Source organism: Chanos chanos, chromosome 1 (assembly GCF_902362185.1).
Source record: "Chanos chanos chromosome 1, fChaCha1.1, whole genome shotgun sequence".
Taxonomy (NCBI): domain Eukaryota; kingdom Metazoa; phylum Chordata; class Actinopteri; order Gonorynchiformes; family Chanidae; genus Chanos; species Chanos chanos.
Genome location: NC_044495.1, coordinates 17,655,281 through 17,682,898, shown reverse-complemented (window position 1 = coordinate 17,682,898; position 27,618 = coordinate 17,655,281). Strand labels below are relative to the sequence as shown.

The following is a 27,618-nucleotide window of genomic DNA, read 5'->3' as shown; positions in this document are numbered from 1 at the left end:
CTTGTATCCAAGTTTTCAAATCCCTCCCTCCATGGCCTCATTTGCAATGCATATCATAGGGTATTCTCCATGTTTGGGAACCGACAGGAGTGATACGGTCAGTCTTGTATCTGAACTCAGTGGACATGAAAATGAGTGATGAGTAGCAGTGATCAAGATTCCAAGGTGTAAAGATTTAAAATTGACTTACTAACTGTGAGGGGAGCTAGCAAAAATGAACAGGAAACGGTTTACACTACAGGAGCCAGAAGTGAAAGACTATCTAATCAAAGGAGATAGGTTCATCAAGTGGAGAGAGGTAAGTTAACCTCCTGGTCACAATTCTCCCAATGGAAGTCCTATATTTGTGTGTTTAAACAATGTGAGTGACAACTTAACAAGAGATATCAGAAGAAATACTTTTTTTTGACATATGTCTCATTTATACAGCAGTTACGTAGTTGAAAATATCTTTTTCTTTCTTTTTTTAAGTTGAATTGGAAACATAGTCCTTGGAAGGTATAACAGCATGCTGTTATACCCTCCACTTTATGGGACACAGTGGCAGGCACATTATTGTTTGAATCTGAAGAATCCTGAATTCTGAATTTGGAATTCCACAAAGAATGAATTAGTGCCTTGACTCCCTGAAATTCTCTCTCTCTCTCTTTCTCCCTCTCTCTCTCATCATGTATAATGAATTGTCCAAAACATCAGAGAATATTATCATAGGCACCATATTTTTAAATAATACAGCATTTTTGCATGCATGGCACTTGAATTCATTTGATTTTACGTTATTTGTCAGCATGTAAAACACATTATGAGGATTTTTATTATTCATAGCATAGATGATAAATTTGTCTGTGGTTGCTTTATTTTATTTAATTTTCCAAATTTTTCCAATATGTTTGCTAGGAATCCACACGCACTGTCCCAGTCACCATGAAAATGGATCCAAAGGGGTACTACCTTTACTGGACCAATCAGAGTAAGGTATGAGGTTTAGTTTCAGAGGTTAAATTCTTAATATCAGAATTAAAATCAAATTTGGCAGTCTTCAGTTATTTGTTTATGAGGATTTTAAGTAAATATTAAGCATAAACATAAATTTGTATGGATTTTTTTTTTCATTCTCCTGATTGAAACATGATGTAATCCTTTTTTGCTTCTTTACATACTGAATAAAAAGAATATACTTTAAATGGGTCAAAAAAGCATCAGTAAACTGACTCTATACACCGTTTGTAAGGGTCACCAGTTTTGTAGTAAGTTCTTCAGCCTAAATGTCCTGTCCCTGTGACATTGTATTATTCGTATCTGGTCATTGTTCATTCCAAATTGAAAAAAAAGCAAATGTTAGTGATTCAACCTCTGAGAAAGTAGTAAATTCTTGTCTACTTTCTTTAGAATGTTTATATCTTACTTTGTTATCACAGGAAACAGAATTTTTGGATGTTGCCACTATTAGGGACACAAGATGTGGAAAATATGCAAAACTTCCTAAAGTAAGTTTCAGTTATTAAATATGTCTTGAATATTTTTGTTCAGTGATTTAACTACACTGTTACATCTATATGGTTTGCTCCCAAGGATAATTTTGTCCCTGATCTGAGTGTGATAGTCATTGTATAGCAACATGTTTGTATTTAAGTGAATTTGCAATGCAAACAAAGGTAGTCAACACAGCATGAATGTAGTTGTAAACACTGTTCAAATTAAACACACACAAACACACACATACACACACCCTCATATTCAAAATCACACACACACACCAGTAATGTCATGAATGTGCTGTACATTAGAATAATTACAGGACTGTTTGGACTGAATTTTGATTTGGATTTCTACTGCTGTCTTCTCTTTAATTTCAAATGGTTTCCACAAAGAATTTCAGCATATAATCAGTGTTTAATTTCTTTAGGAAGTTATTGGTTACAAATCAGATGATAAACACAGAATGTAACTTTAAAATATTTATAATATAAAAAATATAATGCAATATACTGTTCATCATAAGGTGGGATGGTTTGTACTGCATAAACTCATAGTGTTTTGTTTCAGTCCTGCAAAATTTGCATGAGCATTTGTCTGCTTTGCTGGGCTTTAACTCTCAAATGTCCTGTGCATGGAAAATAGTGGTGTACATAACAACAGCATTTTGGCTTACGTGCATAAGAAATTGTGAGTCAAACGAAGGTCAGCTAAACTGATTTCCCTGTGTCCTGTGTAGTCCTCGGCCATATGGAATTCATTCAAGATTCCAAACCATTTCGAAAACTTTCTATGGCCTTATTTATCATATCTTTGCTCACACATTTGATTCTAACTGTATGAAGCACATTAGGTCACTTATCCAATGGGTCTGTGAAGTTAGTTTTTCATCTTTCCATTTCAATATGATCAGTCTGCTGGCAATCAGGGAGGCAAAGCAGGTCCAAAATGTGTGTAAAAAGTGACCCTCTTTGACTTTTGCATTTCCTGCCCAAGGTGTTCATATCAGAGTATATCTTAGCAAGCTTCTCTTTAGACAAGTGTGGGAAATAGAGAAATTGGAACCGGACAAGCCCATGCCTTGCATATATTAATGAAGATGAACCTTATCTAGGAGTCCAAATAAACTACACTCCAGTAGGGGTGTAAGAAAATATCGATACACTTGAGTATCGTGATATTATGTTTAGTGATACTGTATCGGTTTTTAAAAATACTGTATCGACTTTCAATTAATAGTTTACATGCAAAGTGCTTACACCCTTGTCCCCTAGATAGCAGTATTGTAATCTATCTTCAGTAACTAGATTCTACCACTCCAAGGTAACAACGTAAACTGAGACAGAAAGTAGCGTATTGCTAGGCTTCCACTAAGCGAAACACCTCGCGAATTGCGCCCCACCACCACTTGCGCCCCACCGCTGTGGGGGCGTGGTCGCAAAAACAGCAAGCAAGTCACCTAGCTCAAAAGTTCGAGTGCTTAAAGGTCTACAGTGGTCTATTTGCCCTTACCAGAGCCGTTGAGAGTTTTTTTTTTTACTGCTCTGGCCCTGACTAAGTTCATGTAACATGTAAACGGTGAGACTTTATTTTATAGTATGCTAATTACCTGGTATTAACTAGGAAATAAGATAGTAATAAAAATACAGTTATTAGGAAAGTGCCAAAAAATGGATGGGAAGTGTTCCAAATAATTTCCTGCTAAGTACATAGAAACAAAATAGTTATTTGGACACAGTGGTGGTTCTAGCTTGTATTGCGCCCTGAGCGAAACCACCCCCCCCCCCCCCTCCCCTTCAGATGTGCAGATCAGTAGTGCCAGAACAAGTTTTAAAGTGGGGGGGCAAGTACATGGGGTAAATCCAGACCTGTAGGGGGGTACGGGGGCAACCTCCCTAAGGGAAAATGTTCTTAATTCTGCCAGGTAAATGCACCATTTTCCCACAGTTTGAGACAGAAACAGAAAGTCTAAAGACAGTGGCATTACCAGGATGTCATTGCATATGCTACTTTGCAACTTCATAACTTGATGCAATCAAAACACAGACACTGGAGCTAGAGAGCTGGAGCGTTCAAAGCACCAGCAGGACAGGAACATATTTTCAGCATCTAGGGTAGCCTACTTTAGATGGAATTACAAAGAAATTGTGCTTTACAATCGAGTAATCTCTGTTGGTCATTCCAGTTTCCCAAATCAACAAAATACATTGTGCACAGCCAGTGTACGCTTCGCCCCTCCTCTTAAACATTATTGCGTTACATACCTTGCAATCTAGACTGGCTGGTGGTATGGAGTGACATCACAACTGGGAGTAAAAATGAGCCCTGAAGTAAAACGAACCCTGCCCCCCTCCCCATCTTGTTCTTCTGAGTGGGAGACCTTCCCAGGCAGTAGCCTACCTAGCTCACAAACTAGAACCAGGTCGCCTACACCTACAAGGTTAATTGACCCACACGGTGACATGATATCGTTGCCGTGACGTACAAATGAGTGATAGAAAACTGATCGCGCAAATGTCACCATTCCAAATTTTTTTTTGTGTGGGCCCCCATACAACCGCTAACGTTAGCATTAGCAAACCAAGCTGACCAGTAATGTAACCACCAATGGCTGATTCCGAAAGAGTTAGACCGGCTCCCACAGGGTATAGAGCTGAATTGTGGGCTCATTTTGGCTTCCACAATAAAGAAGGCACTAAAGAGATCAAAAAGAGCCATGCCGTTTGCAAAATCAAATTCTGAAATACCAGAACAAGTGGCATGCAAACATCAGATAGGGAACACAACGAATTTGAGGGCACGCTTAACAAGACACCATTCTGATGTACAGCTAACGGAACAGCAAACAGATAACCTTAAACGAGTGTATCTTAAATTATATTAAAAAATCACAGTATATTGCAATACATCACAATATATCGCAATACATCATAACCTCCCTATCGGGATACATATCGTATCGCCACACTCTTGCCCTACACTCCAGTAGTTTAGAGTTATGTTTTACACCTCATTTTAGCTTTATACTTCATTTGCTACTACAGAGCTAAAAATGGATAGTGTGCAAATTTGCATATTATGAGTAAAATCCTTAATTTATTGTAGGTATGGAACATATAGGATAACCTACTGCAAGTGAAGTGCTGATGCAAAGAAAGTGCATTCCAGTCATGCCCAACTGTTGAGGTTTATCTGATACCAGTGACTTACATTATCCCTAATTTAATACACAAATGTGTAAGTGCAAATGATAAGCACTGATAAGCACTAGACATACTGACTACTGCACTAATACTACAATGTTTCATGACTACTGCACTGATACTACCCTGTTTACATAAAGCTGCTACATACCCCCATGTGCAATACTGTTGCTTACACCCACCACTTTACTTTAAATTTTAAGCCTCCTTCAGAGTGTCTTTCAAATGCACTCTGGTTGTCCATAGACATAGGTTGCTGTGTTACAAGAAAAAATCCAGTTGGCCGCTGCCCGGCGAATTCGCTCCTCATTTGAATAAAGCTGAAAATACTTCTACTCTGCTCGCTTGATTCGCTTCGCTGTCAATCCCACAATGCCTCGCACAAGCCATTTGCCCAGCTTCATTGAAAATGAATAGGAAAGCTTCACTTCGCTCGATTCGCTCCGCACCAGTGGACACATGCCACCAGTTTGTATGGGGCAAAATTCGTTCTGATTGGGTGAAATCAGAGCGAATCCGGTGAAGCAAACGAAATTGAGAATGCGAATCCCTAACTTTATGCAAATGAGAACCACGCGAGAGCCAGTCAGTTCAACATGATGTGATGTGTTTGGTATGTGACGTTCTCTAGAGAGATGGGAGCAACAAAAAAAGTCCAAGATGGCAGACACTAAAGGCTACATGTAGCATGAAAATATGTATATGATTAAAAGATGTATGGGCAACCATTTGTGTCTACATCAACACGGGTTGTTGTTTACATGTCACATGAACATAGTCGGCGCCAGAGCCATAGAAAAAAACTTTCTCAACGGTTCTGGTTTGCGGCAAATAGACCACTGCAGACCTTCATTTGCTTGCTGTCTTTGCGACCACGCCCTCAGAGCAAAAAGTGATAGGGCAAAATTCGCGAGGTGTTTCACTATGTGGAAGCCTAGACAATAGGGTTGCTACGATTAGTCAACATAGTCGATGGCGTTGACACTGAAAATGTGTTGACGTCAATATTTTAAACTGATGCATCCTAGTTTTATTTTTATTAATGTACCTTTTTGATTTCTATCGACTAATCGAGGCATTTTACAAAGGCTGCCCTTATGAGAAAAAAAGTCAGCAGTGGGCCAACATAACAAATGCCTTCACTGTGTACTTGTTCTTAAAATACCTCTGTACTATGTGAAATATATCTTAGTAATACATAAGAGTACAGTAATAGCTGCTATGCAGTTGCCATACCAGTGCTTCATTCCTTTCAGAAGCATTTATATTGAAATTTTAAGAAAAATGAATATACTGTGATATATACTGTTACTGCCTGTGCTTCAAATTATTCTGTGGTATAAATTTTAGGCCAGGCCTACGTAGAAGTAAAGCAAACATGGATGGGGGTGGTTCATATCCGGCAGTTAACAATTTTTCCTGAAGGTCTTTTTTCATCTTCAGCTGGTCTATTACAACCATACTGATGATTAATCAATACTTATTCCATTATCTATCATTATTAATTCATTACAATTCTGGACTTGAGTCCAGAATATGTGTCATACAGAAAAATACTATATAATTTCTAATGCCATTGTTCTCCTCATCAACAGCACCCTAAAGTACGCAATGTATTCAACTTGGATTTCCCTGACAGTAACTATTTGGCTAAAACCTTAACAATTGTGTCAGGCCCTGATATGGTCAATTTGACATATCGCAACTTCTTTGCTCACAAGGAGAAAGTGACACAGGTAAAATATTTTATACATTAAAGCATTAAAAATACAATACATTAAAAATAGGAGTTATAATAAATATCAGTACTGTTTTCAAAGTTGTGTGTGCATCACATACTGTAAATTTAACAGAAATAGACTTGAGTAATGAAACAACCGTAGATATATTACAGACCCTACATTTTCCTTCAGTATCTGAGATCAAAAGGCATACAACAAGTGACTGCCATCGCAGCTGTTTAATTATAATGGGTGCATTTCTTCTTACGTTTTAAGTTTCATTATGATTTCCTGCTCTCAAGCATGGGCAGTCCCTGATGTAAATTGCTTTGTAGTGATTTATGAGACATAGCCTTCTATACAAATCAGCTCCTGTGGTTAGGTAAATCCACTTTACAAGTTTATGACTCTAATATCCTTCTCTAATAACCTGTGAAACACATCCATTGTGCTCTGTCAGTACAGCATTTGACTACTGTCTTCCTGAAGCAGTGGCTGCCATGCCCTCTGCAGGCAGAAAGTAAACAATTACTGCCAAATCATATCTCTCATTAAGCAGACAAAGGCTGTTAATGTTGACACAACAAAGCACAATATTGATTGGGATTTTATAATAACAAACAGAACTGGGCAGAGGACATTCTGAATATAGTCTACAATCCTTTAAGGGTCAATGCCTGCAGACAAGTCTTCCTGGAGAAAATGTAAGAAAAATTACAGAATATTTTTGTTCCATTATATTTTAGACGGGAAAATTATCAAAATGTCAAAAAGAAATATTAAGTTAGAGATATGATTGACAAGATACTCATCTCACCCTCTCAATTTTTTTTTTTTTGATATATTGTAGCTATGTGCGCATCTCCTTGCAGACCAACAAAGATGGCAAGATCCCTGTCAAAAAGTGAGCATAAAAACGCATGGCTTGTTAAGACTTAATAACAGCTACATTAATTTGTTAACTTAAGTTAATCTGGTGAATAAATTTAAGGCTTAGTATAATGGATTTGCACTTGTATAATGCAGTTTCATACCATGGGATTGAAAACCTGACTTCTGAACAGTATGTGTTACATGCTGGGTGAAATATACTGGCATGGATATATTCCTGTTATGTTTATCTCAGTATCTATAAGATGTTTCCAGCTGACAAGAAGAAAGTGGAGAGTGCACTTGCAGCTGCTCATCTTCCCAAAGGAAAGGTAAGAGTTTTATGTGTATGAGTGCATGTGAGCCTCTTCATTATTATGCGACATAGTTAATAAGGCAGTATATTAAATTCTGTGTTCCTTCAGTTTGACTCCATGAAGCCTGAGGTGTTCACTGAAAAGGCATTCAAGGCCTTTCTCAACAACTTGTGCCCAAGACCAGAGATTTACGAAATCTTCACATCACAGTGAGTCACAGACAAACTTAAGTGACTTGATGTATTTCTTATTTTGAATACGCTTATTTAGAGTTCACTTATTTAGAGCTTAAAACAATGCAGACAACTGCTCCTTGGCATGACACCTGTGTTTTGTTAAGCCATTGCAGTTTTTATTGTTGATTACATTGCCCTCTAGCTCCACTAAGCCTTACATGACCAAGGAGAGCCTGGCCAAGTTTCTCAATGAGAAACAACGAGACTCTCGGCTCAACGAGGAGCTGTACCCACCCGTGAGACCTGAGCAAGTGAAGACCCTTATTGAAAAGTATGAACCCTGTTCCTCCAATGCTAACCGTGGTGAGTTTGTAGGACAATCTGGCAACACCTGCTGCTTTAATTCATCGATAACATCAAGCAATGCACCTTTTAAAACTTGTTGTATTCATGGAAAAAATCTTGTTGCAGACAGATTAGAATATCACACATATTGTGGCTTTAGTTTGCTATGAGTGAATGATTGATTAGTAGAAGAATTTAAGTGGTTTAGATGTAAAGGATATGGCCTAATAATCACAGGGTCTCAAATTCAATTTCTGAGTATACCAAGAAAAATTATGAAATGGTGACATAGTGAAACCTTTGTCGGCTTCTGGTTGAACCACAATGGATGCTGTTGTAGGAAACTTCAAAGTGTCCTTTTGCAAAACCTCTTCTAGCTAGACTGCATTTGCTCTACAAGAGGACAAACAGTTTAATTATCTGCCCACATAATATTTCTGGTCTTGTGTCTCTAAGGAGAAATGCCCGATATGTGTTTTAGGTCAGATATCTCCAGAAGGGCTTTTCTTTTATCTGATGGGATCAGAGACATCGGTTGTATCCTTAGAGAAACTGGCCCAGCACCAAGACATGAACCAGCCTCTGCCTCACTATTTCATTAAATCCTCTCACAACACGTATCTCACAGGTAATTCAGTTACTACCTCATGTATACCACATACCAAATGTATCACATGTACCATCAACCTCAGAAGTAGAGACTGTTAATGAATCATGTATAAAATTACTGAGATTCAACTTTCAACTTGCTGATCGATTAAATTAAAACAGTTTATGGTTGACTTATTTTCATGGAAACCCTTTTTTCGTAGTGCAACCTCTTACACTGAAATTAACTGTATAAATTTTTGCAGTGACATGGCATTACCGATGTAGCTTTTCCTGATAAGAATTTGCATTCATATTAAACTAACAAGAGCGTCGCTATACGCAAAACGTGTGGTCCAAAAATAAAAGATGCTGGCTTGAGACTTGACTTGGACTGTTTCTCAAAGAAATCTCTTTCCAAAATTAAACTTGTGCAATATCAGTATATCGGGCTATGCCTGCTGCTTCAGGCTTTTTTTTTTTTTTTTTTTTTTTAAGAAATCAAAGATCCTGTTTTGAGATATTGCCTTGTAAATGAGATAAAGAGAACACAGAAGGAATCATCAGAGTTTGGACATAAAAAAAAAAATCTGATAGCAGATACAAACACAGACCACTGCAGAATTGTCCAGTTCACATATTATAACCCAAAACAGACACTTATGTAAAATTTGAAATTTCTTAGGAGCAAAACCATCATCATCATAACCTCAAAAAAACCAAACAACAAACCACTTGATGGTGCTATCGTACCTTTTGCACCCCTGTATCTTACCACCATTCATACCTCTCACCTTTTTCTCAGCTAATACCCATTTGATAGCCAACATCAATTTCAAATCTTCTTTGAACAGTGGTCCTTCTAGTTTAAAACGCAAATCCTTGCTAATACCGTAACAACTTCCATTACTTTCCCATTCAGAAGGACTGCCTAAACCTGGGCTTGTGTACACATCATTCAGTTGTTGACAAATAAGATCTGCACTAACACATTTTGCAGTAATTGGGCAGTAGCCAGGTGTTCTTTACAACCATGTGAAACACAAACAAACTGTAGATTCAGCTGACAGAACTGTACAGCTTGTGTGTCCTTTCGTACAGTTTCGTATTTATAGTGTTCATTGCCACACTATCTTTGTCCCTACAGCTGGCCAGTTCTCTGGCGTGTCCTCTCCAGAGATGTATCGCCAGTGCTTGTTGGCAGGCTGCCGATGTCTGGAGCTTGACTGCTGGAAGGGAAAGCCACCAGATGAAGAGCCGATCATTACTCATGGCTTCACCATGACAACTGAGATCCTATTCAAGGTCTGATTCCCTAGAATTAGGTGCTGCAGTATTTGTGGGATAGGTATTAGGCTTGTTAACTCTGCTTGTAAAGAAGCAATGTACATTTTGGTAAAACTGGCAAAACTAATGAGGTTTAAGGCTAGAACCATCAAGCGAATGTCTGATGGCATTGATGATTTTTGAAATTAAAATATGAAATGCCTGATAAAAACTGAATTTTCCTAAATATGTGTTTAGATGCTTACCTAATTTTCAGATCACGGCAGAAAAAAATTGTGTCTGGGCTCCAGGTGAATGTAAGATAATTCAAAGTAAAATAAACAAACAAATAGACAGGCAAACAAGCAAACAAACAAACAGATAGACAGATGGACTAATAATAATAATAATAATAATAATAATAATAATAATAATAATAATGAAAAAAGGACTATTCAGATTCTATTCTGAATAACAAGTCAAGCCATGGCATAAGTAAAACACTACAAAAATCTTTGCTCCCTGGAGTTCTGTAGCCCTCTTTACCCATAGAGCTATATTGTTTCCCTCTCCTCACTGAATCTCACTGAAATTCACTGAGTCCTTGCCATTCTTATCTCTCCTCTAATTTCACACGTATATTGAAACGAATTGTCATATAATAGCACAATCTATGTATACATTTAGAAACAATTGTGAGTCACCCCATCATTTCATCAAATAAAGACAGTTACGGTATATAATTTACCCAAGGAAAGGTATGATTATATATACATGTATGTATTTGCATACAACAATTTTACAACCTGATAATTTCAGATGGCGACACACAGCAAAAAGATTAAATGTCGGATAGGCAAATGCAACTGGCTTAAGGCCCATGAAAACAGTTTGGTTTGAAAGAGATTTGTTTGTGAACATTATGTACAAAAATTTTCAAAGGTGTATTCCAACTGTGTAAGGGTACTTATTGATGCTGACTGGTCATTAGTAAATTTTACGTCATTTAACTGGTTTTATTCCACATTTGCTATGTAGTAGAAAAAGAAATGTAATTGTGATAAGTGAACTTAATTATGTTGCTTCTATTCCATAACAAGCAAAATAAAGACTTACTTTTTGTATTGTGATGCAAAGTAAAATAAGCTGACAAAACACAGTTAATGTATGAACTAGTTGTCATGTCAATGGGTATCACGATGTGTTAATAGCTAAAGCAAAAACTTTACACTCAAATCACTTAACACTCAAAAACTTAAATCAGGTCAATGTGTGATTTTGAGATTGTAAGGCCACCTGAACAAAATCCATAGTCAAAATTTTTTCTTAGAAGTTTCCTTAAAGGAAAGTCCCTTTATGGCCTACTCCAATCATAACAAAAAAGTCAGCAGGTTCAGCTGGTGTAGTCGCCTGATCAAACAACTACAATGCTGTGAAGTTGTAGAAGGTTTTGTGACTACTACATTAACCAGAGCCCAGTATAACGTATAGCTTTGAATTACAAGTGGCATGGCTTGATCTGTTTAATGTCAGGGAGTGACAAGTTGTTCTTTGCAATCACCAGGTGGCCACATACACATACTGCACACTTTCCTTTAAAGGAAGTGACTGTAGCACAGTCTGACTGGTACAAATAATTTCGGAATGTCCACTGAATCAAATCTGTGTAGTCATATGCAGAATTATGTTGACATGACTTTTAGCTATGTATAATATATGTTCAAGTACAACCTCAGTCTGTTTTGTTTCAGGATGTGATTGAAGCCATTGCAGAGAGTGCCTTTAAAACCTCAAAATATCCTGTTATTTTGTCCTTTGAGAACCATGTGGATTCGTAAGGCACCCCTTTATCTTCTACTATGTCTCCTCAGTCGTTTAAAGTTCCTTCTTTATAGCACAGCAAAATATTCTATTTGAATAAAGTAGCTTACTTTGTTTATAAGTGTGTAAAAGACTATTTTGCTGCAAGTGAATCTTATTTTAATCTTATTTGAGAACCACTCTGAGTCTCTGTTAACCAGGGTCAAGCAGCAGGAGAAGATGGCCAACTACTGCAAGACCATATTCGGAGATGCTTTACTTATCGACCCACTGGACAAGTACCCAGTGAGTGCCACTGTCTGCAAATTTTGGTGTTGATATCTCATCTCAGCATTAACACTTCTACTCTCATGTTACTTTGTCAAGTAATTTTCATTTAATACACTTAGCACACATTTCAACTATTATCGAATTTTTACACATTCTCCTCAGGTCATATCCAGTAGCTTTCATTTTGGTAGCATTTAGTCCATCAACACCTCAGCTAATAGCTCTCTGTAGTTTTTTGTTGTCTGGTAGTGTGCCATCATATGCAAGATGGCATTATAAGGACTATTGCAACTCTGCCTTGGATAATATGCAAATGTGACCAGCAGTAAATCTGGTCAGTTCTTGGAATGGTTCAACACAGGCTAAATCTGGGATACTCTTAAGCCACCACTCATTGTTTCATTTGTTTTATCTTTCTTTCTTTCTTTATTTCTTTCTTTCTTTCTTTCTTTCTTTGTCAGCTTAAACCAGGCCAGCAGATACCAAGTCCTGCAGAGCTCATGGGGAAGATCCTTATCAAGAATAAGAAGAACAGCTCGGGTGAGACCAAAGAAGGCCAGTCCAATGTAAAGAAACCTGTAGTTCAGGACCAGCAACCAACCCCCACTGACTCAGCTGAACCCAGTCAATCCACTACTGCCAACCAGGAGGCACAAGGTGAGTCCAAAGTACACTCACTATAGGATGGCTATACATATACATACAATTGTTCAGTAGCTATAGTCAAATATATGAGCTTACGGTCTGAATTATGTAGTTTAATGACATTCATGCTGCAAAATGCAGGCTGCACACTGAGAATGTCAGGTCATTTGGGGACATACAGTGATCATATTTCAATATTACACAATTAACTGTTTTTGGCACTTAGCCAACCTCATGCCACTGGAATGTGTATATGGATATTCTGATTAAGGGGGCAACTTGTTTGTCTGTGTGTGTGTGTGTGTGTGTGTGTGTGTGTGTTTATAGAGAATTAAAAATGAAAAAGAATTGTTTTTAATTCTAAGGGTGTTGGACAATTGCAAACTCTGCTATCATGCTCTGTGCTCCAGCACTGTAAGTTGAGACCAGCTGCACCCATGCAGTATTAAAAAAGGTTAATTAAAGGTTAGTGATGGCAAAGACAAACCGGTTATCATCACTGAATCAAATCATCAGGTACCAGTCTACCAAAAGGCCTGTTTGCAATGTCTTCAGACTAGTTTACTAACCATAAGTTAGCTAAAGGTACTTGTGATCCATAAGCACTGAGCACATCTTAAAACAAAATCTGGGTTTTCCTTACTCTGGAACACATACACTTCTTCAATGCTTCATCAAATACAAAGCAATGAAAACAGAAGTATACTAGTTTTTTCTTGGATTTATTATGGACCCAAACAAAAATAGAAGTTCTGCACAGTTTCACTTCCTCTCTTGACCAACAAAAAAAGCAAAAATAAGCAAAAAAACAAACAAACTAAAAAAAAAAAAAAACTAAAAAAAAAACTAATAGAAAATCTCACAGTATCCAAGTGAAGCCTGTAAAATGAGACAGGTTAATAATATCTGATACCATAATCTGACATAATCTTCCTTTAGTTGTTATAGTTGGTTCCATCGAAAGTTACTGTATTTCACTAAAGCCTATTTGCTCATCAATATATGCACACATTCTAGCTGATTTGGATTTATATTTAGAAATTTATGCCAGTTTGATTGATTTCAACCTTTTCATGCATATGTGTTCTTTAAAATGTTTCCAAATAAACTCAACTTCTACAAATGACGTTCCTCTTCCTTACCTCCTTAGTACTGATCCCTTGACCAGATTATATAAGTGGTTTTAACCTGTGAAGCTGTTTTTCTCTGAAGGGGAGGTACAAGAGGATCACGAAGAACAAGAGGAGCAAGAGGAGCAGGATGAGGAGAAGATGAAGAACTCAGATGAGGTTGCTCTGACACCATCTTCTTCATTCCTCCGTTACCTGTCTATCCGAGCAGCACCTTATTGTTCATTTACAAATCCTCAGAGTGTTTTCACTGACTCACTCCATTTGCTCATGCCAGGGAACTGCTGGTCAAGAAGTGACAGCATATGAGGAGATGTCAGCCCTTGTAAATTACATCCAGCCCAATAAGTTCATCTCCTTTGAACATGCTAAAAGTGAGTTTAAGTGGACCTTACACATAGTTATGTACCATTGGTTGTATGTGCTTCATTTTGTTGTAGTAGATGCCCGGGCCACAGTTAAAGTCACCTTTTGGTAAGAAATCAAAGTCACATTGTGCCCAGGAATGATATAACTTTGGGTTATTCTGATAGAAAAAAAACATTCAGTAACAATACTTTGTGTGTTTTGTGATCACAGAAAAGAACAGGAGCTATGTGATCTCATCATTTGTGGAGACCAAAGGAGAGAGTCTGATAACTAAGAGCGCTGTGGAATTTGTGGAGTATCCTTTTAAAAACTGTGAACATGTGATACATCTTCGTTTATTCAGTGGTCAGGGTACAAACCCTCCTCAGTAAACTTACAGGGCTGGAATGTGTGAAGTATATATCCCTAAAAGCTGGGCTTTAAGTGACATAAATAAGCAGCATAGGTTTCTCCACTCTCAGAGATTGATATAGGATTTAGATCAGATCAGATTAATTATATCCTGATTGTTACATATATTGCAGTTTTTGTGTAGGCACATATTCTTGTGTAGTGCTTGTGAACTGGAACCAATGTCTGCTACCAACAAGGGAGCACCAAATCTAAACTAAAGATACATGATGTCACTGGGTAATGTCACTGCCCATGTACACAAGACACCATGGGATCAAAAAACTAAAAACAACAACAGCACATCTCAAAGATAGTCTGTAATGCTCATCAAAGACCAGAGAATTTTCATTATAACACATAATACACTTTAACCCCATGAGAAGCTTCCTGAACCCTACTGTAGATATAACAAACGTCAGATGAGTCGGATCTACCCTAAAGGCACACGCATGGACTCCTCCAACTACAATCCACAGCCCTTCTGGAATGCTGGCTGCCAAATGGTGGCGTTAAACTACCAAACCATGGGTGAAGTCTTTCTTCATCTATTTCTGTTATTACCCTGATATAGATCCTCATTTTTATCACTTCTTCCTGTTCCTTTCTATAATTCTCTTATAGTATGATGGACAACAAGATATAATGCACTATGAAACTGTGTTGTCTTATTTTTTTGCAGCGCAAATATCATAATGCTTTACGAATGTTTGGCACAAAACTGGTGTCAAATTTGTCTGACTTGCACATAATTGTATTTGGCTCCTTACAGCCATGGCATATTGGACACTATCATCTTTACCCCGATAAGAACACTATTGTTGCTTAAAATTTTGTAGGAAAAAGTTATTACTGTCTATGAGAAGAAAATAATTATTAGCTATGCCATGTGATGTATTCTAAATTACCTATAAAGAATCACAGATGTGTTTTTAATCCATTATAATGGGGCTGTTTGTGTGTTACTGAAAATTGTTCTGTAGGCATACTTATTATACTCTTAAAAGTCACTATACCTGTGGTGCTCAATAGAGAGCACTGTTACACAGTTAAAAACGTAACATTGTTGAGTATCCCAGAAATGAGTTGAAAGCAAAACAAAACCTCAGCATAACAATTCATTTTCTCATCCACCAGATTTCCCGATGCAGCTGAACATGAGTCTGTTTGAGTTTAATGGAAGGACAGGTTTCCTCCTCAAACATGACCTCCTTCGACGAAGTGACAAGAAGTTTGATCCATACACTGATAGGATTGACACTATTGTGGCCAGTACACTAACAATCAAGGCAAGTACCCTCTGTTCATGTCATATGAGAGTAAAGAGAATGGTTGCACCAAAATATAGTACAGTTGTAGGTCTCATTCTTTAATTATCATGAGGGTTTTTTTTTTATTTGACCCATAATTTTGGTAATTGACTCCCCTGTTGAGCAGAGCTCCTTTCTACTGGTTAAAATACAAACCATCCCCATACTTTTTATATTCCTGTTTACACTGTTTTAGAGTTGATGTAACGCAGTACTATGATCCACTGTGTTAAAGGAAGCATAGACTTCTGATGGAATCAGTCTACCAGGATAACCTGCATTTCCATTACACTGCAGGTCATTTTCTATTGTGAATAGAGCAGTCTCTGTGTTGTGATGTGGGCAAAAGGCAGACACTGAGAAATTAAGAATAAAAATATTTCGGAATATTTCTCCAGGGAAAGCATATGTGAGGTGGACCTGTTGATGTTTAAAATGGTGGTATCTAAATTGTTTCTAAAATAAGATTTAAGTAAGGACAGTTTTCAAATCAGTTAGAAAAACTGTTTTGGGTAGAATATTGTGTTATAGCTAGGTATTATATTATATTATAGCACAAACCACAAAATCCTTTAAAGAGATTTATTAACTTTCACATTTATTTATTAATAAGCACAACCAGCAGATTTAATGTTTGCCCTCTATTTTGTTTTGATCCAGATTTACTCAGGTCAATTTCTGTCTGAGAAGAATGTGAAAACTGCAGTGGAGGTGGAGATTATTGGATTGCCCAACGACCCTAGACGCAAATACCGCACCAAATGGTCAGCCACACCCAACGCCATTAACCCATCATGGAACGATGAACCTTTTGTGTTTGAGAAGGTCAGCCTGAAACTCTCTGTGTAACCCCAAATATACTAATCTAGGAGAAAAATACAATAAATGTCCCAATAACAAAATATGGCAGCCATCCTTCTTGGCCAGAATAAGTATAGTTAGTTTAAAAAAACAAAACAAAACGCAAACATCTGTCAGCTCAAAGTCACATCATGGAGGTTTTTGAGGATGAAAACTAAAATGAAATCTCTTTCTGTGACTGGCATCAGATATTGCTGCCAGAAATGGCTTCACTGAGAATAGTGGTTCATGATGAAGGGGGGAAGTTCCTTGGACACAGAATCATCCCAGTTGATGCCATTCAGTCAGGTGACTCAAAAGAAATGACAGTGTCATCCCACTATGTACAAGAGCATGTGTTAGATTACAAGAGTACGTGTTAGACTACATGAGTATGTATTAGATTACAAGAGTGTGTATTAGATTACACAAGGATTTGCTAGAATATATGAGCATGTATTAGATTACATGAGTATATATATTATGAGTATGTGTTAGTTTACATATTTACATATGTGATTGTAAGGATATGATCTTTTTTTTGTTTTTCTTTTTAAGAGGTTATAATGTTCTGAGTAAGTGAACATTACTCAAATAGCTTGTGATAGCTGATGAGTCAAAATCGTGTCTGTATTTGTTAAGGCTGTATTTGATTTGTTTGAACGCTTCTCTGGGTGCTGTAGGTTTCCAGCATATCTGCCTGCGCAGCGAGAGTAATATGCCTTTGACCTTGCCTGCTCTGTTTGTGTTCATCGAGGTGAAAGACTACATTCCTGCTGCCTTTGCTGGTAACCAAAAACACTATCTCCTGTCTCCAATCTGAACAAAGACTACTATTGATTATCATAGACCAACTATTTGTGCATTAGAACAATATACATACCGGATCGTGTTTGCTTCCTTTTTTTGTTTAGATTTCACAGATGCTCTGTTCAATCCAGTGAAACATTCTGACAAGGCACCAAAGACAGAGGTAAAATAAAAAAAAGATTAAAATTGCTCTAACCCACAACAGAATGACAAGAACTCTTACGGTAAAAGTGTGATATATTTGTGTTCACATAAGATGTGCACATATGTCAAACTGCCTACCTATCTACCAGTTGCACTGGTAATTAATGAGTCAAGTAACAGTCCCTCCATTGTACCTTGATAGGTATTTTCCTTCTTTACTGTTTTTCTTATAGAGCTCCACATATGTAAGCCCTTATGAGTTACCAGTCTCTACAACAGCAGAGTCAGTGGTGACTACTAAAAACAACTCTACCCCTGCACCACCAACTGTAGCAGGTAATGTCAACGTGAGGACCGTTTTTACAGCTATGTCTATCCAGGGAATGCCAGCAGTCCCACATCTACCTTACATGTGCTGTTCATCTACCTAAGTTGAATGCAGAGTTCTCTATCAGGAACATTATGTTGTCTTACAGTATAATGCAGCTTGTTATATGTGATGGTTCACTGGTATAGAACTAATGTGTCGTGGGTTTTGCCCCTTTAACTCCATGGCTGGATGGTTTTTAAAGCCATTACATCATCTCACACTTTCAATTTTCACAGAGCCTGATGTCACTGTCAGTCCAGCAGAGGGCTCTATTGCTCTGCCTTCAGAAGAACAAGGACGCATCCTCGGACCCTCAGACTCACCCTCAGACTCTGTCCAGAAAGAAGTTACCCCTGCCCCAAATACAGAAGTACCCACTACTGTAAATTCTACCCAAACACAGGACACTTGCACTACTGATCAACCTCAATGCCTGTCTAAGGTTTCCCCCATCCCTGATGCAGTCACAACCCCTGAGGCAGCCACTGCACCAAATTCACCTACTACCGTAAATGATAGCAGTACTAATGAAGAGTTGAGCCCAGAGGTTCCTCCCTGTTCTAATGCTGACCACAGTGATAATCGTGACTCTGAGGTCAGTTCCACCTCTGTAACAGACTCCAGCTCAGCCGCAGGATCTGACACTGCTGTCAAAAAACCAAACCCCCCTTTGGCCTCTGAGCCTGCAGGTGAGACTTCATTGGATATACTGTAAGGACAAAATGTCTGCTCTCTTAGTTATTGTTTATGAAGTGAATGATAATTTGTTATTGTCAGTAATAGAGATACAGCTCTGTAGAAAAGGATCCTAACATTGTGTATACTACAAATTACTTTCTTTCTTTCTTTCTTTCTTTCTTTCCTTCTTTCTTTCTTTCTTTCTTTCAGAGCCATTCACAGTGACTATAGAGGACCTGAAACAGCACAAGAGTTACCTGAAGGTCACTAAGAGACAAGATAAAGAGATGAAAGAGCTGGAAAAAAAGTTTCAAAGAAAGGGAGAGGAGCTGACTCAAAAATACTGTGAACAGTTCAAGGCCCTCAAAAAGAAGACCTCTGTGAAGAAGAAAGAGTAAGATGAAGTTTTTTTTTCAGAGAACAGCCTGTAGTTGGGCAACAACATTACTCCTCTCTGGTTTTATTCTTTATTGTATGAAACAGACCCATGAAGGAAAGCAAAGAGAACAAGTAGTTGCATAAAAGTGCTATTGCATAACATTCATAGAGGTGATAAATAGATTGGACTAATATTCAGTTATCAAGGCCAAAGATGTTTATCAATTAGCAAAAATGTTTCATACGAGCCTTTTAGTTAAACATGTGCTCTCTCAGTGTCTAAAATGCATCGCAGTTCAGGGGCTTACTAAGTGCAGCAGTATTTCAATAATCCTTTTGAATTCATGAACAAAGCAGCAAGGTCTTGCAAGTTACAGCCATTTTATGAGGAATATCAGATGGTGCTGGATTTGTGTAACTATAAAGTTCGTTCATGCTTAAAAAGCCATGGAATTGCTGATTTCCAAAATGTCAGTTAGATCAAAATGGTTAAAGTATGCAATGTGTGTTAAAACAGAAGCAGGAATAATGAATGCAGTCCACCCTATCTCAGTGGGCAGCAATGTAAGGACAGACTGTATGGTGGTATGTTCCATTAGTAGCTATTTGCCCCTGGACATCAGAGCTAGAAAAAACTTTCACTACTCTTCCTATTTTAAGCAATTACACCAAGCAATTTTACACTGAATTTCCAGATTAAGGATATAATGAGCTTACTCCTTGTACTACAGCACAGGATCTGGAGATGAGGATGTCAGGTCAAAGGTGGCTGAGCTGAAACAGAAACTGCAGAGTGAGCTCAAGGTGCTGTGGGTAGAGCGTTATGATCAAGTGAAAAAGAGGAAGGAGCAACATGCCACCGAGGTACTGAATACAGCCACCATATTTAGCATAAAGTCATAGAAAACACCTGTGGACTATATAGGTAAATGAGTATTATTTTATATATTTTTACTTTGTATTCCTGTAGTGCTTACTCAGAATCCAACTTACAATCGCCAGGAGTATACCCCAAGTAGAGCTGGGCGCAGACATCAGAGTTTCATACTCACCAATCTGTAACACCACAGCAAGTAATATCTGTATCTGCTGTGCCATCATGCACTACTTGGCTTTCTTTACTTTCTGTGCAGTTTCCTCTGGTGATTTTTTCTTTTTTGTCAATCAGGGAAGGTAATTCATGTGGGATTTAATTACTCCATTCAACGCTCTTTTATGCCCTTTTTCAATCTTCTTTAGATGCATTGTCAAACGGGGCCATTAGCTGTGCTTGCCCTGACTGTCACTGGCGTAACAACTCAGTATTCTTAGAAATGTTTCAAGCATTTAATTACTGCTCCCTAAAATGACAGAAAGTGGTAAATCAAGTTGGAAAACCAAGGCAAACACCACAATACATACTTAGAGATGTGACAGTTGGGATGTGATGTGATGATCTTCATATGTTGCGTATAACTGCATTGTATTTTTAAAGCTGAGATTGCAGCTGCTAGGTTTTCATGGTAAGATGCCATGACATTATAGAAGAATACAGTATAGTATTTTGTCTGCTAAATTGATATACCTGTTAACGTAATTATTGCCAACAACCAAACCTCATACTCAGGTAATTACACATGGTAGTATAGAAGGTCAGTTAGATATATGTTAAGATTATGTCAGATTAATTTTTGAAGCTATAAAAGATTAATTTTTGAAGCTATAAAATATATATATATACATATATATATATATGGATGTAATGTGCCTGGGTTGTCTGTAAGCTACCCTAATGGGATCTGCTATAGTTGTAGGTCTTTTCTTACCATACAAAAGATCACCTGCCATGTGAAACACTCACATTAAACATACTACATACACATACTACATACAAATTTATGAAGGAGTACTTGTGCATGTTATTTTCTGAATCAAAAATATAACAACATCACATTTTTCATCCGACATCAACACACTGTTCATAATTACAGCAATAATCAGACTTTAATCATTTATGACATCAGTTATGAAACAGTGAACATCTTTGGACATGACATCAGATTTGAGCTTCCAGCTATTGCTTAAAGCTACTGAACTATGAGATATATGTTGTGCACAGAAGGCAAACTTGTGCTTCAAACCATTCTAGAATAGGGACTAAATGGGATTGTTCTTAAATCTAGGAAAAATCCTACTAGTAGTGGACTATAGTGAAGCTGAATGCCATGTATTTAAGGCAGGGGTAATGGTAAAGCAAACCTACTGTCTGATGGATAACGACAATGATATTGACAGATAATGACATACTTAACAATAGAGACATGATGAAACCCTTTGTGCCTTACCACTATGGCCAGTGGTAAGTACATGGTGTTTGATGCAGAATCTGGTATTACAAGACAACCAGAATTTGGACTGTTGTACAAAGCAGCGACAATACATAGGGTCAAGATGTATGTACTGTGGTAAAGTTAAGTTTTGTTTTTCAGTACTTATGTCTGTTTTCAGTACAAATGCTGTTTTGCATTCTGACTATTCAAATTAGGAGCAGATAATAATAATAATAATGATAATAATAATAATAATAATAATAATAATAATAATATTTATTTAGAGCCCAATATCACTGTTTATAGTCTCAAAGGGCTTTACATGTCTATAACAAAGTAAAATCAAAATTATATCATGCATAAGTTCGAGAAAATAGATAAGTCTTTAGTCTTGTTTTAAAAGTATTGAGAGAGTTTGCTTCTCTAACTTCTGTAGGTAAACCATTCCAGAGGAAGGGAGAGCGGTAGGAAAAGGCTCAGTTGCTAGCGGACTTCTTTTTAACTCTTGGAATGACTAATAATCTCGAATCTTGAGAGCGCAGGGTGCGGGGTGGGTTATAGGGTGTAATTAAGTCAGACAGGTAGGAAGACTCAAGCCCATGTAAAATTTTATATGTTAATAAGAGGACCTTAAAATCTGCCCTAGCATGAATTGGGAGCCAATGAAGGGAAGCCAGGACCGGGTAATGTGATCAAACTTCTTCGTTCGGGTCAGAATTCTAGCAGCAGCATTCTGGACCAGCTGAAGACTATTGGTACTAGAGACAGGCAGGCCAGAGTAAAGAACATTGCAGTAATCAAGGCGAGACGTGACGAATGCGTGAACAATGGTTTCTGCATCAGCCATACTTAGAAAGGGCCTAATTTTAGCAATGTTACGGAGGTGAAAAAGTGATAAGTTTTGGTTGTGTTCTTGATATGAGTGACTAGCGAGAGACTAGAGTCAAAAATCACACCAAGGTTTTTAGCTGAAGAGTTTTGACAGATAATGCAGTTGTCAAAATTTAGGGTAAGATCACTAAAAAGATGCTTATGCATAGGGAGACCAATGATCAGCATTTCAGTCTTGCCTGCGTTAAGCATCAGGAAATTTGAAGACATCCAACCCTTAATAGCACAAAGACATACCTCAAGGTTAGCCAGTTCAGAGCGGTCATTGTGCTGGATAGGTAAGAAAATCTGAGTATCGTCAGCATAACAATGGAAGTTAATGTCGTAACTACGAATAATGTCACCCAAAGGGAGCATGTAAATAGAGAATAGAAGAGGGCCAAGGACTGATCCCTGAGGAACACCACAGTTAAGTTTACGGTATTCAGAGGTCACATTATTATAGTGGACACACTGCTTTCTCTCAGAGAGATAAGATTTAAACCAAGAGAGCGCCAGGCCATGAATGCCAATTTTGTTTTCCAGGCGCTTTAACAGTATAGTGTGATCGACCGTGTCAAATGCTGCACTCAGATCAAGCAGAATAAGAATAGAAGTAGCACCAGCATCCATGGCTAATAAAAGATCATTAGTTACTCTAGTAAGCGCGGTTTCAGTAGAGTGAAAACACCTGAAGCCTGACTGAAATATTTCAAACGGACTGTTAGACGACATATGGGCTATCAGCTGAGCAGCTACAATTTTTTCAAGTATTTTAGAGAGAAACGGGAGATTAGAGATCGGCCTATAATTATTTAAGGCTCTAAATTAGATGTCCTCTTCACCTCTTTGTGAGTAGTTCTGTGGTGTGGTCCATATGCAGTACACAGCATGCAGTGCACTCATCAGCACCTGTGTTCTTAACCTCATTGGACATGTTCCAGACTGGTATTACACAGCATTGATCACCCATCAATGCTTAGGAGCTCTCTGCTAGCCTTGACTGCTCAGAGCAAGTTCATGGATCAGCAAGTCAGGCATGTATTTTCCACTGGATCAACTGCCGATCAGGGTCTTACAGTCTTAAGCACTGATTGACTGGTTGTCAGCTGCTCCCACACAGGTCTCCCAGTGCACACAGTAAGAAGGATAAGTCTCTGATGGAGTCATGTCGGAAGTGTTGCTTTGTAAATCGCTTTTTTAGGTGCCACTGAAGATCGTAATATATGTGAAAGTGACCATCTGTGCCTTCTCAGTCAAAGCCATGTGGAATGTTCAGTGGGTGTGGTTGACACTTCCTGTCTTCTGTTTCCTGCATGACAGCGTCTGGCCAAGCTTCTGGAGATGGCCACAGAAAGACACAGCAACGAACTGAAGGCTCTCCACAGGTGTGTGTGCGCGTGCGTGTGTGTTCGTGCGTGTGTGTGTGTGTGTGTGTGGGTGGGGGGGTGTGAGTGTGTGTGCTGGTGTACAGTTGCACTTTCAGAACTAAAAACAAACACACAACAAATGATGCTAAAAAACTCATAGAAATCATGATAAAGTGTAGTTAGTTCTCTCATCTGGATGATGGATTTAGGGTGTGGGAGTGTGTTTACGAGCATGTGTGTGCCAACATGCATTGCCATTATAATCCATCACATCAATTTGTTCATGACATTTTTTTTTTATTTATTTAACATTTTTTGCAGTTGTCCTTTTGTAACATTATGTTTTTAGAGTGTACTGAAATCAAAAGGTAAAATTAATAATGCTCACTGTCAGTGTCAGCTGCTTATTTACTTTCTTTATCTCAGAGAAGACAAGGACATGAAGAAGAAAGGAGACAAGGGCAGGTGAGATGGAAAAACAAATATGCATGCACGTGTACGCACGCGCACACACACACACACACACACACACACACACACACACACGTGCACGCGCGCACACACACACACATCATTCATCATTCCCTGATGAACTCACACTTGCTTACACATGTTTCTAGTTTCTATAACACTATGAACTCAACATAGCTTAGATGCAGTTTTATACATTCTAAATAAAAAAGGCATTGACCACAGAGACGGGTTGCTGCTGTCGCTGATCCACCATGTTATCAATGTTTTTATTCTTTTCTCTTCTTTTCTTTTGGTACAATAGATTGAAGAAGAGTGAGAGTTGTGACCAACTTGAGGATGATGCACAGGTCAGTAAGGTTACTGATTTACTGCATCATTTTTATGGTTTTCATGACTGCTTGGAGTAATTTTTCATACAGTTGTTTCAGTGAGAAGGACTCCTAATAATTTTGCATTGAAAAAGAACAATAAAAACTCTTCACCTACTCAGCTTTGAGAATACAATCATCTCATTTTAATACAAGACCAAAATCATACACATACATATTAGTATGTGCGTTCAGATCAGTACAACAAGTCCATTGAAATTATGCATCAGTCCTACCAGTTACCTTTCACAAATTAGAATGCAGGGAAGCAAAATCACAGAACATTTTATCACCAGTACATAGAAGCACACAGGCAAGGCTGAGAATGCCTAACTTTATGTTCATTTACATTACTTGCATTATTTAATGCTGAACTGAATTAGATAGCATACTTATGTATTTATCTTTATTAAATGTTGCCTGCAATATATTATATCTCTCTAAGCATCGCTATAGTTACAGAAAATATACTTCAGTGAGTACATTTTAAGTTAAAAAATCTTACTTCCACAGCAGACTGAGCAGATGACAGTTTCATGACCTGTTTTGATTAAACTGACTGTGTTTTCCACAGTGTTGTATGATGTGGACAGTTTTTCTTTTAAAATGCAGCAATGACAACATCTCCATGACAGCAGTCACAAAGACTTTGCTGCTATGATGACTCTTTGCATGATGTATTGATGGATACAGTTGTGTACAAGCTGTATACAGCACAGGCTTTTAGCCTCAAAATGACCAGTCCCCCAGGTTGCATTCAAAGATTTGCACAGTGAAACTGTTCTGAAAAATGAGTTGAAGAAATGATAACAAAAATTGGTGTTTTATTAACGTTCATGTTTTGCAAGGTAATTGTTGTGATGACTCATTGAATAAATGTGGTGAAGGGAGAGAGTGAGAGAGAGGGAGAGGGAGAGGGAGAGAGGGAGAGGGAGAGGGAGAGTGAGAGTGAGTGTGTGTGTGTGTGTGTGTGTGTGTGTGTGTGTGTGTGTTAGAGGGGCACTGAATGACTGAAAGCTCAAATGAGTGGACAAAAGCAGGGGTGAGCGCAAGTTTATATGCATGTGAGTGAACAATCCAGCAAAGACATGAGAGTGTGAGTAACCATGGCAACAACAACCAGGTCTCATTTTCATGCCCCTAGTCGACTTCTTTAATGTTATGTTGATTTGCTCTGTAGTAACTTTATTTCGGTACACATGTTTATATTGAATGTACTGTATGTTTCCATTAAGTTTTAGTGATGAGTACATTATGCCGAGGGTACTAGTGTTGTTCTGAACGTTGAATGTGGTGGAATAGTGCATTTAAATGACAATGCATTTCAATGTGAGTGTGCTGGTGTTGACTGCACCGTCATTCAGCAAACTGTTATTGAGCAAAGATGTGTTGATTTCATCAATGTGTTGTGAGTGGGTATATACCATGTTGTGCTACAAACTGTTCCTATAAGTAATAATTTATAAAGTGTCAGAATGGTGGTGTCACCTGTTTTGTGTTAAATGTGCCAACAAAAATACCTGAAACTCAGCGAGAAGGCAGCAAAACCTGGATTTGTAGCTTTGCTATCAGAGAGCTTCTCATTAAAATGGGACAGTACAATAAAGTTTGGTACTGGAGTGTGAACATCATGTTCAGTGTTCAGTACATAGGAGTTAACTGTAGTAGTAGTAGCATTGAGTTTACTTGTGTTAAAATGTGACAGTGTTCAGTGCTTGTACTGATTTTATCATAACTGTGATTGACAGTGACATGTATGCTGTTGAGTGTGCTTGTTTTTTATTGGTGTGTTGTCCCTCTGAAGCTGACTGACAGCAGCATCATTCAGGAGGACGCTCTTAAGAAGCAGCAAGCCATGACTTTGAGTGAAATCAGAGCACTGGCTAACCAGGTAGGATGAAAACTGTCATACCAGTACCTACTGCTCTATCCCTGTGTCCTCTTTGTCCATTACTGTGCCTTTCAAAGAATGAAGATGAGGATAGTGATGTCATATTGGAAGAAATAGAACCCAAAAGCATGTTTTAAATGTACGACTGAAATGTGCTGTGCCTTTTGTTCCCAGTGCAGAATTTCTCTTTTTTTCCTTTTTAAAGAGTCTAAGAATATGCTGTCTTTCAGCCACCTAATTATACTCCTAAAGGCAGGGTCAACTGTAGTTCCAGCAAAGGCTCTTGGTCTCCGACAAGTCTTCTTTTATATGTCTGCTGTGGAGCTCTTGGCAGAATTTTGTGAACAGAATATTTTTTCATGTAGCCAGCAGAGTGTAAGTGTTTGTGCACAGTCAAGTACAACGTGTATTTTGATTTACACTGGTTACTGGAAAGGGCTACAAATGTCATTTATAATCACTCAGTGGACTTATAGCTCAGTGGCTTCACGGTGGCTTAGTGGTTGCCTCACAGCAAGAAGGCCCTGGGTTTGAGGTCCTTTCTGTGTGGAGTTTGTATGTTCTCCCCGTGTTTATGTGGGTTTTCTCCGGGTGCTACGGTTTCTTCCCACCACAAACACCATGCTAGGATTAGTACTCAGTGGCAGTGACCTTGACCAAGGCCCACGGCTTTAGTGTGTGTATGCTCACAGATATTAGGATGGGTTAAATGCAGAGGCTGCATTTCACTGCTCACTGCTCAGTTTGTGTGTGACAAATAAAGTACTTCTGCTTATTAGACAGTACGGGCATACAATAAGACATATTTCTTGTAAATGCCATCTCTTGGCCCCCACAAACAGATTTTGGAGAGCCTGTTTTTTTGTCTAACATTTTTAATTAAATCCCTTTTGATCTGCAATTGGAAATTATGATGAAGTTTCAATACAATCAATGCAGAAATTTAAGCCATTTGTCCAGGCTTCTGGGTTAAGAAAGAGACATAATAAATATCTCCCCAGTTTTGAAATGACTCATTTTGACTTTTGACCTCCTCAATTCCAACCAGCTCAACCAAGAGGCGGTGGCAGAACATGCTCGGAGGATGTGGTCCCTGCCTTTTGACCTGCGAGAAGCAGTGAACAGCTGTGTGGGCACACATTTCCCTGAAGAAGTGGAGCAGGCTGGGGAGAACCAAAGAGAACGGGGGGGGCAGTATGGACATGTCTTTCTGGGGTGA

At 38.2% G+C, this 27,618-nt stretch overlaps 1 protein-coding gene across 1 annotated transcript; it reads left to right on the top strand.

The window, feature by feature from the left end:
- Positions 1-214: 214 nt before the first annotated feature.
- plcb2 (phospholipase C, beta 2) lies at positions 215-27,618 on the top strand. The gene is made up of 33 exons (XM_030767070.1): positions 215-298; positions 898-975; positions 1,419-1,487; positions 6,275-6,415; positions 7,025-7,104; positions 7,251-7,304; positions 7,527-7,602; positions 7,696-7,796; positions 7,966-8,126; positions 8,590-8,736; positions 9,844-10,001; positions 11,714-11,796; positions 11,984-12,068; positions 12,515-12,721; positions 13,064-13,066; positions 13,916-13,987; positions 14,106-14,202; positions 14,408-14,492; positions 14,994-15,118; positions 15,725-15,876; positions 16,558-16,722; positions 16,947-17,046; positions 17,421-17,525; positions 17,652-17,710; positions 17,925-18,027; positions 18,298-18,750; positions 18,950-19,133; positions 19,849-19,981; positions 23,620-23,684; positions 24,093-24,131; positions 24,442-24,487; positions 26,313-26,399; positions 27,448-27,618. The coding sequence occupies exons 1-33, from the start codon at positions 215-217 to the stop codon at positions 27,616-27,618; spliced, it is 3,768 nt and encodes a 1,255-aa protein (XP_030622930.1).